Source organism: Ascaphus truei, chromosome 2 (genome assembly GCF_040206685.1).
Source record: "Ascaphus truei isolate aAscTru1 chromosome 2, aAscTru1.hap1, whole genome shotgun sequence".
Taxonomy (NCBI): Eukaryota; Metazoa; Chordata; class Amphibia; order Anura; family Ascaphidae; genus Ascaphus; species Ascaphus truei.
Window position 1 is genome coordinate 424,864,124 of NC_134484.1, and position 18,751 is coordinate 424,882,874.

The window sequence follows — 18,751 nt, forward strand, 5'->3', positions numbered from 1 at the left end:
TAAAAAGTCTTGTAAATAAAAGTCTTATCTGTTCCTTGTGGTTTGGAGGGAAAATCTTCTCTGTCCCTGGTTGCTACCTTTTCTTCAGGGTTTGTCAGCATTCAGGTTTAGAAGTTTCCCCTCTGTGTTGAAAGCAGCTCTGCTGTTTCTTCTGGCAGGGCTCAAGACAAGTGTCTCCAAGTTCAGCTCAGGTGTGAGCTAAGGAGTCTCTCTTCCGGTCTCAAAAGACAGGCTTTTCTAAGCCATCTAATCAGGCAGGTGATGTTTGTTAATTGACTACCAGCAGTTAACCACCACACTGCTGGATTAGAGGCACATTGTGACGGGAGACGCGCTTAATAACACATTTATATTTCGTGGGTCCTGATTGAGCAGAACAGGTTGAGCAAAATAAACTGAGATTTATTCCCTTGATAGGCAAACACACGACAACTGCAGAATAAACTTAATAATTACACTCACGGGTAGAGAAACAGAGGATAGTGTCCAGAAAGGTGCAAAGCACCAGGAGATTGTCTTTTAAAATGTAGTCCTTTTGCAAGGGCACAAATTGCCAGCCCCAATCCTTCTGTGAATGTGCAAAGTCTTTTCTGGTTCTTTATGGGTTCGGTCTGGAATCCCCAGGGGTAACGCAATCCTGAAGCAGGGCTAGTTTCCTTGTTGCAATGTTTTTTAACACCTTGCGTTCTGGAATCGTAGCCGCTGTACTTAGGTCTTATCCACTTGAAGAAATCAGGTAACAACAGCAGGAACAACAACAACACAGGAATGAGGGATACAGGCCTTTTTAAGGACAAGGGCCTGTGAAGTGTTACATTAGCCTCATCCCATTGGCAAGGAATTATCTTCCTCCTATCAGAACCTGCCATGTCACATGGGCAAATCCTACAGCCAGCTCAGGTAACTCTGAGCATGCTCAGTAAGCAGCTTGGTAGCACTGCTAAGTAAAAAGGGGCCACTCATTTCTGGGGACACAATGTCTGGAGTTTGGTCCCAAGGTGTGAAATATCTAGGAGGAGTAACAGGATCTGCTACTCAGAAACATCCTGACTAAGTGACACTTTAAGAATCTGGGGTCTTTCATGTATGCATAACATTTGGTCCTTAATGCATTACAAAGGCAGGCAGAAAAAAAACAGCATTCTGCCGGTACATTTTAACTGCACCAGAAAGGCACTTTATCAAAAATATGTTTCCCTTATGACAAAGTTATATTTTTAATATGTGTGTACTTGGGGGATTACACTGAGGCGGCACCCCAAAAATCAGGGGGCTGGCTCACTCCGTTCCTAAATTAGCAGTCTTAAAAGGGGAACAGCATATAAAATTAACCCCTTCATCCCCAATATGAAATAGGTGTAACCAGCCGAGCCCACTGCCTTTATTCATGCGCTGACTACCCCCATTTTCGCCACACACATTACCTGAACAGGGATAACTCCCCTGTTACATACCTCCCCTGTTTGTGGGAAGCTCGGGCTTGCCACGGCCAAAGCCCATCCTTCCACTCTCATTCTAGATATCTCTGTGACTTGAATGAGAGTGGATGGAGGAAGAGAACCCTCAGTCCTGCAGGGATTGGAGCCTTTTCTCCAGTTTATTCGTGTCTCCTCCTGAAGGTGCTTGAGATCAGCACTCCTCAGTCGCTCGAGGAGGACTTTTTCTAAGTATAGTCTTTTTGCTACGTGCGCGGTCATGAGATTTCCCTCGCGTCGGGTGCTCGTCTTATTGTAGGCATACTGTATGGCAGCAGTTGCAGAGCGTTTCAAAACAGCCCTTTGAGTTTTCCGCTCTTGAAGCTGTCTCTCTGCCCTTTTCCCACTCAATGGGGTTGCTAGTTCAGCCTCTTTGGGGTTAAGTTGCAATTCCACACCCACTTCCAGAGAATGTCCCATCTGTTCAGCTTCATCAGCTAAGGATTCTTCTGGTTTTGATTCAGCACGTGTACCTTCTTTTGTTGCCTGTTGGGTGGCTGAAGGTTTTGCTAGTGCTTGTTTAGGTGGTTCAAATTTTGCAACCTTGTCTTTCAGATGAGCGTTATTCCCAGCTCTCACTGTACCCTTGTCTTCATGGGTTTTTGAGGCTGTGGGATCCTGACGCTTAGTCAGGGTCAATACTTGTCCTTGTAGGACTGTAATCTCATCCGCGAGAGATCCCTGTTTTTTGAGTGCGTCTTGCAAGTCTCTTCTCAGGGAATTTATCTGCACGCTTTGCTTTCTCTGAGCTTGCTTCCACATTTTTATTGCATTGTGAAGCACTATGAATTTCTTTGCTCGGGCCACAGTTACTTGTTTTAGTTTCTGGACCTTCTTGTGCTCCCTTTTGTGCCGGGTCACCTGGGTTCTAAGCTTGGCCTCCAGCGATGCTTTGGTGACACTCAGGGTAGCCTTCAGTTTCTCATGCTGCTTTGCGGGGACATACTGGGTCATCAGACGTTCCTAAGCACTTGAATTTCTTTAACAGCCTGCAGATTTTTTTCCTGCAGAGTTCGCTGCTTCTCCTCGGCCTTCTCGAGGTGCGTATGCAGACCTTGCAGTTGGTTCTGCAGTCGGTGCTCTGCTTCAAACTTCTCACCTTCCAAAAGTCTATTTATTTCCTTAAGCTCGTGTAGCTTTTCATTCTTTTCCTTGACTTTGTCTGTCAACTGAAAATTTTCTTCTTTCAGTTTTAAGTTTTCTCTTTTTAATCTTGAATTTTCTCCTTTTTCAGTCTCTGTATTATTCAGGGCCTCTTTGCAGTCCTCCTTCCATTTACGCACATCGGCTTTGAGAATGACAGTCTCCTGGCGTGAGACTTCCTTCTCTAGGTTGAGGGTCTGAAGCTCCTTCTGAGAGACTTTGAGATCTGTATCAAGATTGACAATAGTTTCTTTAGATATGTCCAGCTCCTCAGTGAGACTGTGTAGTTCCTTTCTGGAAACTTCCAGATCTGTGCGGAAGCTGTTGGTCTCATGATGTGAGGCATCCAGTGCTCTGCGGAGTGTCTGAACCTCTTTCTGAGATACATCCACCTCTGTCCGGACATTGTTGACCTCCTGTTGTGAGGCATTCAGCTCTACGCGAAGAGTGTGAACCTCTTGCTGAAAGACTGTCATCTGCTTTAGTGCCTCCTCATACTTCCGCTTCAGCTTAGTCATCATTTTATCAGATTGGCTCTGCTTTTCATCCATGGCGGAAATAGTAGCATTTGCAGTATCTAGCTCAGTCTTGAGATCATCCAATTCTGTTCTGGCTGCAGAGTACATTGCGAGCACATGTTCCTGTAGCTTCACGTTATTTTTCAGTAGCCCCGCGTAACCATCTTTCTTTTGTTTCAATTGTTCACGGAGTATATCACAGTCACTCCTGGCATTTTTCAGGGCATCCTCAGGGCTGGTCAAGGGATCGACACTCACTGGTTCCGGCTCCGCTTCCCTGGGATGGTTGGTTGAGGGTTCCTCACTGTTGGCACCGGACAGACACTTCTTTGGGGTACAAGACTTCTGCCTTGGGCCCTCTGGATATTCGGTTAACCGCGGTACGAATTCTCCATTTTCTCTAGGCTGCAGGGCAACTCGGCCCCCCTTTTCCTCCACAGGGTCTGCGGACGTGTCTGTTCCTTCCACGGTAAGTGAAGAACCGCTTTTCTTTTTCTTTTTGCGCCTTTTTGATTTGGATGACACTGTCCCTTCAGGGATACTGGGGTCTCCATCTTCATTTGAAATTTTAGCAGCGTCACTGGATCCACCCGGCTTTTCTTGCAACTGTAATAGCTGACGGAAATATTCGGTGATCCACTGCTCCCGCTCTTTCTCCTGCTGATCATATTCGTCATCAAAGGGAGCGGTCTTTTCGGTTCGTGCCGAGTTCAGGCACCCCCACCATTCTTGGGGTGTTTTGTGGGTGTGACTCGGTTCGGGTTCCCCGTAAGAGATGTCTTCCTCTTTATTGGACTGGAAGGGCCACTCTTCCGTGGGGTAGGGTTCATTACAGGAACGCTGCAACTTGTCCTCCATTTTTAGGCTATCCTCCTCCTATCTGTTTCCCCCACACGGGGGACCGAAGCATGCGGAGTACTACCCCCCCAGGTAAAAGTGTGTGTGTGTGTGTGTCAGTAGCAGTGTGCAGTGTGTGAGTGTCTGCAGCAGTGTGTGTGTGTGTGAGTGCCTGCAGTAGTGTGTGTGTGAGTGTCTGCAGCAGTGTGTGTGAGTGTGTGAGAGTGTCTGCAGCAGTGTGTTTGAGAGTGTCTGCAGCAGTGTGTTTGAGAGTGTCTGCAGCAGTGTGTGAGTGTCTGCAGCAGAGTGTGTGTGTGTCTGCAGCAGAGTGTGTGTGTGTCTGCAGCAGTGTGTGTGAGTGTCTGCAGCAGTGTGTGTGAGTGTCTGCAGCAGTGTGTGTGAGAGTGTCTGCAGCAGTGTGTGTGAGAGTGTCTGTAGCAGTGTTTGAGAGTGTCTGCCGCAGTGTGTGTCTGCAGCAGTGTGTCTGCAGCAGTGTGTGTGTGTGAGTGTCTACAGCAGTGTGAGAGTGTCTGTAGTAGTGCGTGAGAGTGTGAGGGTGTCTGTAGCAGTGCGTGAGAGTGTGAGGCTGTCTGCAGCAGTGTGAGAGACTGTCTGCAGCAGTGTGAGTGTGAGAGTGTCTGCAGCAGTGTGAGTGTGAGAGACTGTCTGCAGTAGTGTGAGTGTGAGAGTGTCTGCAGCAGTGTGAGTGAGAGTGTCTGCAGCAGTGCGAGTGTGAGTGTCTGCAGCAGTGTGTGTCTGCAGCAGTGTCAGAGTGTCTGCAGCAGTGTGTGTGAGAGTGTCTGCAGCAGTGTGTGTGAGAGTGTCTGCAGCAGTGTGTGTGAGAGTGTCTGCAGCAGTGTGAGTGTCTGCAGCAGTGTGAGTGTGAGTGTCTGCAGCAGTGTGAGTGTGAGTGTCTGCAGCAGTGTGAGTGTGAGTGTCTGCAGCAGTGTGAGTGTGTCTGCAGCAGTGTGAGTGTGAGTGTCTTCAGCAGTGTGAGAGTGTCTGCAGCTGTGTGAGAGTGTCTGCAGCAGTGTGAGAGTGTCTGCAGCAGTGTGAGAGTGTCTGCAGCAGTGTGAGTGTCTGCAGCAGTGTGAGTGTCTGCAGCAGTGTGAGTGTCTGCAGCAGTGTGAGTGTCTGCAGTAGTGTGAGTGTCTGCAGCAGTGTGAGTGTGAGTGTCTGCAGCAGTGTGAGAGTGTCTTCAGCAGTGTGAGTGTGTCTGCAGCAGTGTGAGAGTGTCTGCAGCAGTGTGAATGTCTGCAGCAGTGCGAGAGTGTGAGTGTCTGCAGCAGTGTGAGAGTGTCTGCAGCAGTGTGTGTGTGTGTGTGTCTGCAGCAGTGTGTGAGTGTGTGTGTCTGCAGCAGTGTGTGTGAGTGTTTGTCTTCACCAGTGTGAGAGTGTCTGTAGCAGTGCGTGATAGTGTGAGGGTGTCTGCAGAGTGCGCAAGAGTGTCTGCAGCAGTGTCTGCAGAGTGTGCGCGCGCAGTGATTGAGTATGCGTGCTGTGCCTGTGAGAGTTGTGATTGAATGCAGCGGTGCGCAAACTGAGATGGGTGGTGATGTCACCGCTCTCTGCGGCAGCGTGGACGCAGCCTAATTTTGCAAGCGCGAGCTGTTGAAATATGTAAGTATTTAGACATATTTGTATTTACATTGTATACCGTTTAATAAAGGTTTTTTTTATTTTTCATGTGATTTTGATGGCATCAGGCAGGGGGGGCCCGAGAAATTTCATGGATGAAAAAGGGGGCTCGGCATAAAAAGTTTGCTCACCCCTGCAGTAAGTGATCATTAACTTAACTAAGCAGTTCATGGGTTAGGAATGATCAATTGTATGATAAAACCATATACACACTTTATTTCAGTATTCACAATAATCCTACTCAAACACCACCCCCCCAATATAATTACATGCAAACCCCTCCCCCAATATAATTACACCCCTCCCCCAATATAATTACACACAAACCCCTCCCCAATATAATTACACACAAACCCCTCCCCAATATAATTACATGTAAATCCTTCCCCCAATATAATTACATGCAAACCCCTCTCCAATATAATTACGTGCAAACCCCTCCCCAATATAATTACATGCAAATCCTTCCCCCAATATAATTACATGCAAACCCCTCTCCAATATAATTACGTGCAAACCCCTCCCCAATATAATTACATGCAAACCCCTCCCCAATATAATTACACACACCCCTTCCCCAATATAATTACATGCAAACCCTTCCCTCAATATAATTACATGCAAACCCCTCCACAATATAATTACACACAAACCCCTCCCCCAATATAATTACACACAAACCCCTCCCCCAATATAATTACATGCAAACCCCTCCCCCAATATAATTACACGCAAACCCCTCCCCCAATATAATTACATGCAACCCAGACTGAGCAGATCCTTCTGCCCCGCAGACTATGAGAGAATAATACCATTCATGAGTTGGATACCGCTGGTTTTATTTAACATGGCATCCAGTTTATGTTTTCTTGCAACCAATATCACGTGTCTTAAAAATGCATTTTTACTTGCTACCCCCAGATACATACTGTACAGTATTTATTTTTGTACAAATGTTCATTGTAATCATCTGGATCACATAGTTCATGCCGTCACTTTCCAATGTGCTTAGCAGCAGCGTTGTCTCTTTTAAACCCATTGCAACCTCTTCCTCTAAGCACTCGGTCCCAAACGTCCTTTACCATTTACCTATTTGTGGCACATTGGTCTCATTGACGTATCCTCCTGCCTATTCATACAATGGTGCACTTCAGCGGCTAGGAAAAAAACCTCTCCGTCTGCAACCATAAAGGTGTAATTTCCCCTCATATTGAGTGACTCACTTTCCTTGCTAGGAAAATTACATGTGTTCTGATCAACGGTGCTCTCATAGACTACAATGTAGTTAGCAACTTTACTTAAAGATATGTTATTTTTGGTATACCCTGTGCATCCACATACTGGACACTGTATAATTAATTGGTAATCGTTATTTCATACACTTCGAACTTGGGCATGCCGGGCTACATTGCAATGCTTTTAAGAGCTCTTAAATTATAATGAACAACCAATTTAAAAAAGTCTATTGACTGATAAACTGTTGCTTGTACTCCTTTGTAACTCACATGAATGCTGAAAAGTGGTGTACACTCTAAAGCCAAATTGCTGACGTGGGGGAATAAAAACACTTAAAAAAAAAACTTTGCTGAATATTTCACTCATTCAGGCAAAATGTGGAATTCTAACTTCATCGTGTTGGTGTGAAACAGCAAATTACATTGAAACCAAACAGTTGGCCTCATTGCTGCCAGCTGAAAACAGTCTCACTATAAATTATAAAGGTAGTTTTTTCCCTTCTCCAGCTTTGTAGGGTGGAGACTTGTGCCTAGAAAATATTCTGTGAACGGCACTGCATACACCGCAGCAATATATGTATAATTGTATTTATACAGCGCTAACAATGTACGACACGCCTTACAACATTAAATAAATGACAAACAATGCGATAAGCGCAACAGGTAAATAACATAAGGCAAAGGGGATCCTGCCCCGAATAACTTACAATCTAAGAAAATAATATGACGAGATTTGTAGCACTTTGCAAACCATGCAAAGTTGACCCTTCGTTTAGCATGCACAAATTTGGAAACATTGATGAGTCCCTAGAATAAGGCTTTTGCTGAGAAGTAGTGACGAAAAAGAGAGGGGGGGGGGGTGGGGGAAAGACCAAACCCAACAGTATTTCAGGGTCTGGATCTCTGTGTTGCAAAAGTTTACATATTCCATCCTGTTTTTATTTTGCTATTTTTTTTTTTCCGGCCCTTTAAAATCTGGCGACCAAAAATCTTGTGAACACTGTTTGGACAGTTCTGCATTTTTTGTACATGTGCAAAATATACTATGCAGCATTATCTGGAAAGTTTGATCTGCTGCGATCAACAAAAAGTGACCCAGTCAATGTGTTTAGGAATGGTAAAGAACAGTTTCCATAAGTAGCCTTGAAAATAAACGTTCACTCATCCTTTTACTTATTTCTAATTAGACGTCGCCAAGAAAAGGCCGCAGCAGCAGCATCAATAAGGGAAAGACCATGAACAAGGTCTGTCTCGTTTTTATTGACTTGCTGGCAATGCTTTAGCCATATTATTCTAAAAACAATGCAGAGAAAACAAAGGCAACTGTTGCTAATACCTGGGGTAAGACAGCACACTCATGCAACAGGAGACTACCCACTTCAGGTAAGGTAAAAGACAAAAAGCGTAGATGATGGGTCAATCACTGTAGGGTCACAATGCATCTTAAAAAGAGCATTTGCTCCTAAAACAAATGTTTTTTTCACCTAGGTTGGAAGCAGAGTGTCACCGGAGCTGAGCCGCATTGATTTCAGCTCCAAGGTTCCCCTGCTTCCTGAGATACCTACATCGGAAGGGAACATTTAAAGCCCCACCAAGCCCAGCCGGAGCTGCTACTGGCGCCCCTTCCGTGTCAAGTATCCCTGGAAGCAGGGGGTCCCTGGGGCTGAACTCGACGCGGTTCAGCTTAGGAGACCACCAACTTCAAACCTATTATTTTAAAAAATAATGTAAGTGTCACCGAGTTCTGCTGCTTTAAACATATCACTGTGTATCAATGCTTTACCCACATACATTTTACTAAGAAAATTAATTTTACCAGAGGGAAAATTGTTAGCAAAACCAAGATGATTTTCTCTTACCCTGTTTAATATGATTCCACATTCCTGTTGCAAGCACTTATGCAAATGCTTTGTCGTGTTTGACACCTGATTTGCAAAGGAGAGTAAGTCTTTGGTGGCTCCATATTTGACTGAAGACAAAAGAGAAGATTCTTGTCCACTGAGAAACAGAGAGTCCGAGCGTTCCTCGTCTTCATATGCTTCGTGCCGTGTAACTGTTCTCTCTCCGCCGGCACCGGCTTCCCCGTCTCGGTATATGTTTTCCATAATGCTAATAACATCAGATACATTCAAATAGGAGAACAGTAATTCAGTGTCTTTCTTCTGGTCACTGTTGATGCTCATATACTCCATTATAGTGTTGTTTTTGGAAGCTGTACCTATGAAATAAAAACATGAATTTGATTAAACTATGGTCAAGTTCATATAAATACATACATATACATACATACAGGGGGGCAAGGATAATTGATGCGAATATAGAGCCTCTCATTATCAATTGACAACCCGGCCTTCACGTTTCTAAATGGGCTCTGTCGACCCTTGGGCCTAGCGTCCCCTTGGGTATACAACAAGCGACCGAGATTCCCAAAAAGAGCTTGCTGGGGTTCTGTGTGTTTGTCCCCTTGGGTATAAACAAATGGGTGGAAAGAAGGCCTTTTGTTCTGTACATGTGGTTTTTCCAAACAGTTTTATTTTAACAATTATATAATAAAATTAAGTTTTAATTAGGATGTCCTTTCTCCAAGTGCCACACTATAGGGATTCTCTCTCCACCCATTTACTAATACCCCATTCCCTGTGAGCACCACCCTCTCGTCACTGTTTGGTTCACTTTCCCTCTCTATGCTTGAGCAGAGTAATATCTGCAGTGTTCATTTGTATGCAGATCTCTTTTTCTATATAATCCCCATGGGTATATCCAGCTTAACAACTTCCATGGATCTTTTTAAAGTGAAGTTTTCCGTGGAAGTCGCCTATATCCATCCGTGGGTGAAGAGGTGTAAAGTAAAGTACGTACATACATACATACACCTTACCACTAATGAGATAAAACCCAATCTGGTTACTGTTGCAAAGCTACCTTTATTTCCATTATACCAAGGTGCTAACCAGACTGAAAATATCGAGCAATACCACAACAACAACAAAATCAGGAAGATTGTTATTGCTTAGGGCTCTAAACCTTTAATGTATCTATATCTTTATCTGTATAACAGCCCCCATGTACATAGCGTTTCACAGCCGTAATGCAGGTGGCAAAATAACAGTAGATATAATGGGAAGAAGTGTTGTAGACATCTAAGTAACATTAGGAAAAGGAGTCCCTGCCTTGCAGAGCTTACAAAACTTCAGCAGCTTATTTACCATAGCTTACTTATACGAAGTATTAAAGCGGAATTGAATGTTTAAGAGAAAAATGTTTTACCTCTCCCTAAAAATCATACATGGTACATGTAACAATATGTTGGCCCTTTATTATTCCAAAAACTCCTAATTAAAAAAATAAAAAAAGAGAATATACATGAATATGTATTAATGAGGTTTTTATTTCACGCATCACTTGCACTCACATTCTCATCCCCTTCTGTAACCTCGGAAGGGTCTTTCAATGGTTGTTTTGAAGATGACTGGTATTTAAAAATGAATAGAGGCATCAAGGTAAAGTCAGTGGTCTGTGGTTAGATGTTTTGTTTGTGGAAAGCCCCTGTAGTGTTTTTGAAACGTATTTCCTCTCAAATGAAGAGGCTTTACCTGGCAGTCATACCTATGTTAAAAAAAGGCACCAATAACACAGGAGACAAAAATGAATGAAGGATATCCAAGGGAGCGTGTGCCCATTAAAAGGTGTATTTAATGGAATCTACAAAAATAACAGCAGCATTACGGGGTACAGGGCCCCCCCACCAACGCGTTTCGAGCGCTGGCTCTTTTTCAATGTGACTAAAAAGTACTCACCTAGCCGTTTTTATAACCCCCAGAAGCGCGCCATTATCCACCAGCCGACCCACTTCCTGAAACTCTCAGAAGCGACGTCGGCGTGATGACGTCGGCGCGCGACGTGGGGAATACAAAAAAATACAAACTTTATTAACAATATGACAAAAAAACAAATCTAATGCTAAAGATACAGATAGAAGTACCTAGTATGTCCTCCAAGAACGAATAAACGCTAAACGGATAGACCGTTTGATTGGTATGTTTCTTCTTTCTTTTAGTAGGAATATTCATAGTTTTTTCCATGATATTTCTTTTTAATTTGTATTTTGTTTTCTATTTTAGCGTTTATTCGTTCTTGGAGGACATACTACAGTAGGTACTTCTATCTGTATCTTTAGCATTAGATTTGTTTTTTTGTCATATTGTTAATAAAGTTTGTATTTTTTGTATTCCCCACGTCGCGCGCCGACGTCATCACGCCGACGTCGCTTCTGAGAGTTTCAGGAAGTGGGTCGGCTGGTGGATAATGGCGCGCTTCTGGGGGTTATAAAAACGGCTAGGTGAGTACTTTTTCGTCACCTTGAAAAAGAGCTTGCGCTCGAAACGCGTTGGTGGGGGGCCCTGTACCCCGTAATGCTGCTGTTATTTTTGTAGATTCCATTAAATACACCTTTTAATGGGCACACGCTCCCTTGGATATCCTTCATTCATTTTTGTCTCCTGTGTTATTGGTGTCTGCTTTTTCCTACTGTTTCTCTTGTCAGCACCCCAGAAAAAACGGAAGCACACCCCCTGTTGTGGATGAAGATTGAACAGTCTTGAGGACAAATTCTACTCAGAGTGAGTTATTTTTATCACCTGCTTATTCTCCCTTCCGATATATTACGTTGGGTCACTTTATTGTGAGGTCTCTTACTACAGTGTCTGTGGAGACCCTAGTCCACTAGTCGGATTATAATGGAGTTGTGATTGTTCTACATGTCATGGGTTAATATCCCTTATCCTTCCACCAGGGAGTTCACATTGCAGGATTCTTCAATCAAGTATTTTGAACAGTTATTGTGGTTTCCGTCAGGTACCATGTTATAGGCTTTTTTTCTGAGCACCACACATTTGCTTTTCTTTTATACCTATGTTAAAAGCATGTTTTTGTTCTACTTGTTATGTTCTGCAGAAAATGCATTATTGTTTGTTCTAAGTGGATCTAAAATATAATGTTAGCTAAGCCATCTGAAAATTTACACTGCATGTGCAGTGAGTTGACATCCATTAGCTAACCCATGCTGTATTGCATTGGTTATTAATATGCATAATCCCAGTAATGCTCAGCGCCAGGACACGCTGAGATTCACGCCTTGTCTGGTTCATCCCTTTTTAAAGGGGCAACCCAACATATCGGGCAAAAACAAATTGTTTTTTTCCCCCAACAATTTATCAGTGTCGTCATTTTCCTTAGAAAAATTGCTGTGCTAAAATAAAAGTCTGTTTATATTTTTTCTGTGGTCCACTTAATTCAAACATCTGGCTATTATTTCCCCTTAATTTCATTAAAAAAAATTAAAAATTATGCTGCCATTATTAGCCAAACACTATTCAATGGAAGAGACTCTGGATGCAAAATCTCTCTGCATATAGAAAAGTTTACAAACAGTCTTAACAAGAAAGAAATTAGGTGGAGAGTGAATGCTCCAAAGCATTTTCTTGCGATGAAGTCATTAATAGTTTAAAAAATTATTTTTTTTAATGACGTGGACTTATTTGATTGTATAAAAATTGTGTCATTCACCAACATTTCACATATAGAAAATGCCACTGATACTGTTTCTAATTAATCCTCGCAAAACAGCTGCCCGACTGGTGCTTTTCTACGTATTTGGTGTCCCAAGATAGAGGTTTTGTTTGGTTTATTTGTAACAGAAATGCTCCTTTAAAATATCAGTGAGCAGGAAAAAACTAGAAAACAGTCGCCCTACTGTACAGTATTGTGAAGAAAGCTATTCAAAATAAGCATGCCATGGGGACTGCACCTTTACATTTAGGGCCTCTGAAATAGTAACTATGGTAAAAAGGTGTCACCTACTGTACTTTCTGCCCCAAGGGCAAAGTATGACTTAAAAACATCAATTCGACCCAATATTCCCCCTTTTTGTTATAGGATGGTAATGAGGTGTCTCTGGAGCTGAACCACTCTATTTCCCGTTCCGTGGACCCTTCTCGGTTCCCACAAAACTTACAGATGAAGGTACTAGGATCACTTCCTCATTTCTCATTGAGATTTAAATGGTTGTACAAAGGGGAAGCCGCAGCAGGTGATGTTGCAGCCTGTATTGGCCTAACACTTTGTTTCCCGTGGAGGGGACTGAAACGCTGTTACCTTCAACTGTAAGTATCTCAGGAGTCCCTGGAGCAGAAGAAAGCAAGATTCAGGTCCTGAGACCCCTCAGTTTCCAAAAACAAAGAATGAAGAGCCATGGTTGGTACTATAATGGCCATGAATGCCTCCAAATGGTTTAAGCTCAGCGCGGGCTAAAATCAAATCAACACTTAGCTGGTAACACAATAGTCGATCCAAGTTCTGCAATCTGGCTTCAATCAGTGGATGGTATTCCCCTCAAAACATCCTTGTTTTACTGTCCAAAAGACAATGAAACAGAGGTAGTCACAAGCTCCAACTCATTATGTAAATGATTATGGGGCTTATTATCAGTGACACATTAGCTGTGAGGTGCATTGTAAGCACGCAAAGGCAAATGAGGTTACAGAGCTACTGCAGCTTTCTGAAAAAGGCCCTTGAAATAGCCGTTAAACCTTAAGCTGTCCTTGTGACCTTCCCTGTATGTCAGGAGGCCTGAAACAGTGATAGAAACGGTAGTAAAGCACTCTCCACTTCCATTCATATCACTGGGGGCTGTGATTGCTACCCCAAGAGATCACATGATTGCTGCCCCAAGAGATCACGTGATTGCTACCCCAAGCGACCACATAGTCGTTATCCCCAAATACGAAGCTGCCAGTCTTTTGGCAGTGAAAATGTTAAACTGTCCGTCTCATATATTTTTCTTATAAGATTTAGCAATGTTACTCACTTCCTTAGAAAGATTCAATCACCCTTAAAGTAAAAAATAATAATATTAATATAATAATAATTTAATATATATATATATATATATATATATATATATATATATATATATATATTAAGGTTATGGTGGGTAAAAAAAAGTGACTAAAACCCTCCACAGTAAAGCATAAAGCAACTGTTAAATATTCCTGTATATTCATTTGCATGTCTTAGACAGGTCTGCAACCCTGTCTTTCACCATTATCACACAGCACACAGCACTTCCACTGCAGCAAGTGATTCTGGGAAATGACATGCAAATGAGCACACAGTGCCACCTTTTATCTCATGCTCACATTATATGAGCAACCCTTAGCCAATGCATGCTGCTTTAAACACAGCTTTTAAGCAAGGGCTTGGGAGATGCAAAGTCAGTAAACACTTAACACCCTACCTTATCTACAGTAAATATCTGTTGGTTTTTTTTTTTTTCCTCTCTCTACACTGTTTTAGCCATTGATTCCTGTGTAAATCAGTATTGTTCGACCTGAAGAAGAGAGGAGAACTCTCGAAAGCTTGTCCTATAACATAAATTGTTAGTCCAATAAAAAAGGTATCGCCTAATATTGAAGAACTCATTTATTCTGCACTATCGCAACTGGACTAACACAGCTATTTTCTGCTATATATATATATATATATATATATATATATATATATATATATATATATATATATATATATTTTTTTTTTCGTATTTATGAATACTTTACAACACGATTATTGGTATCTTAAATACTTTATTGTGCAATGCATACAATTGCACATTATTTCTAACGCGATCAGCTTATAGCGCGATGTGATTCTTTGGACCCCAAGCACAGTGTTATAAGGGGGTTGAGCTATGTATATATAATCGTGTTGTAAAGTATTCATAAATACGAAAATTGGGAGCCATGCTTGCATCGCGTTATAAGCGGATTCGCATTGTAACGGATCGCGTTATAACGGGGTTGAGCTGTATATTCACACACACATTTGTTTCCCGTAAATATGTTTCTATTTTGTCAGGTCCTGTGTGATTCTCTTTTTATCTGCACATTTTATGTTATGGTCGGTACAAAAGTGACACAAACCCTCCATTGTACAGTGTGCAGCAAATAAAAAATATAGCACATTCACGTCTCAGACAGGTCTGCAACCCTGATTATGACCATTATCGCAGCATACATACTTCAATTGCACGTAGGGATTCTGGGAAATTACATGCAAATGAGCACATAGTGTCACCTAGTAAAAGGCGATTTTCCAGAATCCCTGGCTGCAATAAATGAATGTGTTCCTAAGTGCTATTTTTATTTTCTTTGTATCTGATCAGAATTGTTCTTCCCCTTCATCTCTTTAGGTAATGATGGTCAAATCATTAAAATCAACCAAGATAAACAAAATGAGGATTTCGCAATTTGCCTGTGTAAAGAAGTGTTTACATTACAGCATTATCACTAGAGATTAGGTAAAGATCCTAAAAATACTCCAAAGTATTGTATTACTACAGTGACACAAAACGTTTTAAAACACCATTTTAAAGAAGGTACAGCACCAATCACTTGACCTTTCGATCCCTTTGCTGCCAGAGGGGGCAGCAATGCATTATTTTGCCATTTGTTTCTTGAACCTCTGGCAGCAAAAGCGTTATCATCAGTAACCGTCAAATAGTCAGTGAATAACCCTGTAAGTAATCGATTAATTTAAGGGCTGTTATATACTGTACAGCATGCGGCCGTGCGTACATATGCGAACATGCGTGCATGTGCCGCATGTTTTTCCTGTATATAGAGCCGGGAGCTGCAGGTAATGTGTGTATATGTATATGTGTGTGCATGGGTTGTGTGAGTGAAAGGAAGTCCTAAATAAGATTTTTTAAAGAAAAAAAAAAGTTTAATAAATATTTTTTTTTTAGTTCTGCAATCATTGATACACACACACACACACACACACACACACACACACACACACACACACGAGCGCCAGTAGCAGCACGAAAAGATGATTCTCCCCATCTTCGCCGCTGTCTGTCGGCTCCCCTCTCCCTGCCGTGCGTGCGCGCGTCCCTTGTGTAGAAGGGCTGACTCACGTCAGCCAACTAAAATTCCGCAAAGAGACAGCACCTACTGTAGATAAACCATTCAACTCCATCCAACTGCAAAACATGCCACCATGAAGACCATCTAATACACAGACATAGTGTCATGTTCCCAATGACAATGTAATGTGCGTGTGTTAGATGCAAGTGAATGCTAGGAATGTTACGTTGGGCAGGCAAAAGGGTTCATTTACAGATCACTGGGCACTTACGTAACTGCTGAGTTAATCATTACGGAATCACAAATACTTGCAAATTACAGCATATTTCCACCCATGTGATGCCAAGAAGAGATGCAGAATGCTGTAACTGCACAGCAAATCCATAAATAACCATACTTCTTTACTCTGTTGCTGTATAATTACATCACACAGAACATCCTAAAGCTCTGGGTCATCTATCCCTTCCCTGAACAGATGCCATTGTACCTAGTATGTTCCTTTGTTATTCTTCTTTAATGTCACTCTCTTTCATCTCCCATTACACTTCAATTGCATTGTATGAAGCCTTGTGCTAATAAAGGCAAAACCCTGACTCCCTGAAGGGAGAGAGGTATTCAGTATCAAAAAAATTGCACTTGTTTTTATTTTGCAAGAATTTGTTGTTGATATCTGTATATACATACATATACAGATAGAGCACAGCTGGCACTCCAATCAAAAGAGTCAAATCATTAGGTGCATGTTCCATAAGACAAGTACATGCAACAGATTGCCTTCCCAGCAGGGAAAGCAAAGAAACAGCACTCAGTAGTATATAGCAAAAAGATTGTATTCAAACAACATGACCGCACATGTGTAAACCAACGTTTCGGTCCACTAAGGACCTTCTTCAAGGGAGTGCTGAAACGGCTGTCTGTGGGTGGGTTTACTGGCTATGCATCTTAACCCTGGCTGTGCTCAAAACTGTGACGATGCAGCAAGCTTAAGCCTATAGGGAACCATGTTAATGGTTTTGAAGCAAAAGGTGGCACTGTGTTCTCATTTACATGTCATTTCTCAGAATCCCTTGCTGCAGTGGAAGTGCTGTGTGATAATGGGGAAAGGCGGGGTTGCAGACCTGCCTAAGACATGCAGATGAGCATACAGTAATATTTCCATTTGCTATATGCTTTGCTGTGGAGGGTTTTTGTCATTTTTTTTACCCACCATAACTTAACTACGTATATCTATATCTACATACATACCGGTTGTATATTAGTTAAGCCAAAAAGTGTCCCAGCTTCCACTGTTACAGAATACATTGTGCATTCAGTACATATTTTAATAATGGAGTCCTCTAGACCAGGGGTGTGCCTTACAATGCATCTAATCTCAGACGCGCTATTAGAAAGGGTTGGGGTTCCTTACAATGTATCTGATCTCAGACATGCTATTAGAGAGGGTTGGGGTTCCTTACAATGCATCTGATTTCAGACTTGCTATTAGAGAGGGTTGGGATACCTTACTATGCATTCCTCAGAATTTCACCATATAATTATAGGGTTCCTTAACAAAATACCAGTGGTTTTCAACCAGGGTTCCCTGCAATTTTCAGGTCATTTGAAAATTGTATGAAATACAGAAGAATATACAGTTCATCTCAGACGCGCTATTAGTGAGGGTTGGGGTTCCTTACAATGTGCCTGATCTCAGAATATCATGTTTGGCTAAACTCAGACACAGTTTCAACACTTTTTTCCTTCTTAGATAAATGTTCCAGCCCCTTACTGGAACCCTCTCCCCATCCCCCGAATCAATCACTTATACATCACATATATCTTACCTTTGTATTGTGCACTATGCCCAGGCATGTCTCTAAAGAAATACGTTGCTGTGAATGAAGCAAGACATAGGAAGGAAGCAGGCATAAGCTCCCCCTGCCATGATCTCTCTGTGTGTCGCTCTACTGCTAGACTGTGCTGCTATGCTCATGTAGGGGAAACTCCTCAATCAAGTCAGCTGGAAGTTTTTTACGAGAAGCGACTCTTTCAGGAAATGATGAAAATGAAATCGAAAAGCAGGAGCAAACAGGCTGAGCACACAAGGACACTTAACCTTTACAGCACCAGGACTATCTCGGTTCATCAGCAGGGCGTGGGGAAGACCCGAGGAAAAGAGCAACGCAATGAGAGAAGCGAAGTCACTAGAAATGTGATCTGCAGAGTAACTGTGTCTCTCGGTGGAGGAAATTCCCACACCATTCAGTATCTGTCAATCTAATCTCATTTGCATACATATCCAGATCCCCCTTTGGGAGCTGCAAAGCTGATCTGAGCGGTGTTGCTTCAGAGAAACAGGGGCGGGTTACTAAGAACACACTCTGCAAACGCAGGCAGGGGGTTGGGGTGACATCATCACAATGACACGTTTAATCAAGGAGTCAGAGGAGACACAACAAAGGTTTGGCCTCAGATCTCATCTGAATACAATAAAAAAGAAATGCATGTGTAGCCAGGTCGCCTGATGGCTACTATTCTGCCGTTGGGCTGGCAGTAAACCCTGGTACACTCAGGTTGCCAGTAGTTGTATGGGGTTTTCCCCCTTCTCTGTAGTACTGCATTTGAGTGACAGCAGGGGATGGTACATACTTTTGTAGCTAGGACAACAGGGTGCCCGCCTCCTGGCTGTACTTAGGGGCCGGACCGCCCTAACTTTAGAAGTTGTCCTTCTCCTCTGAGGAAGGCAGGTCACACAACTGGGAGCCTGGGATTGGGGGCCTTCCCATGTGTTTTCCCACCTCCCCCTCCCCTCCCCTTCCCTGGGGAGAGTGAGTGTGGACCATACCTCTGCCTCTGCTAGGGAGGTGGGGAAGAGCTAGGACGGCTGCGGGTGCCCTTGGCCTGTAGTGACGGTCCAGGGACCATCATCCAGTGAAGAGCTGAGAGTACTGTATCGGGCAGAAGCCTGCTGTGTAACTGACACTGCCTGTACACTCCGTGTA

At 42.8% G+C, this 18,751-nt stretch overlaps 1 protein-coding gene across 1 annotated transcript in view; it reads right to left on the reverse strand.

The window, feature by feature from the left end:
- MAP3K8 (mitogen-activated protein kinase kinase kinase 8) overlaps positions 1–18,101 on the reverse strand; it is a 36,343-nt gene extending 18,242 nt beyond the window's left edge. Inside the window, exons 1-2 of the mRNA XM_075587681.1 lie at positions 17,594–18,101; positions 8,706–9,064 (exon numbers count right to left, since the gene is read on the reverse strand). Of these exons, the coding sequence (XP_075443796.1) occupies positions 8,706–9,064; positions 17,594–17,678 (444 nt within the window). The 5' untranslated portion in view covers positions 17,679–18,101. The remainder of the gene's footprint in view (positions 1–8,705; positions 9,065–17,593) is intronic.
- Between the last annotated feature and the right edge of the window lie 650 nt (positions 18,102–18,751).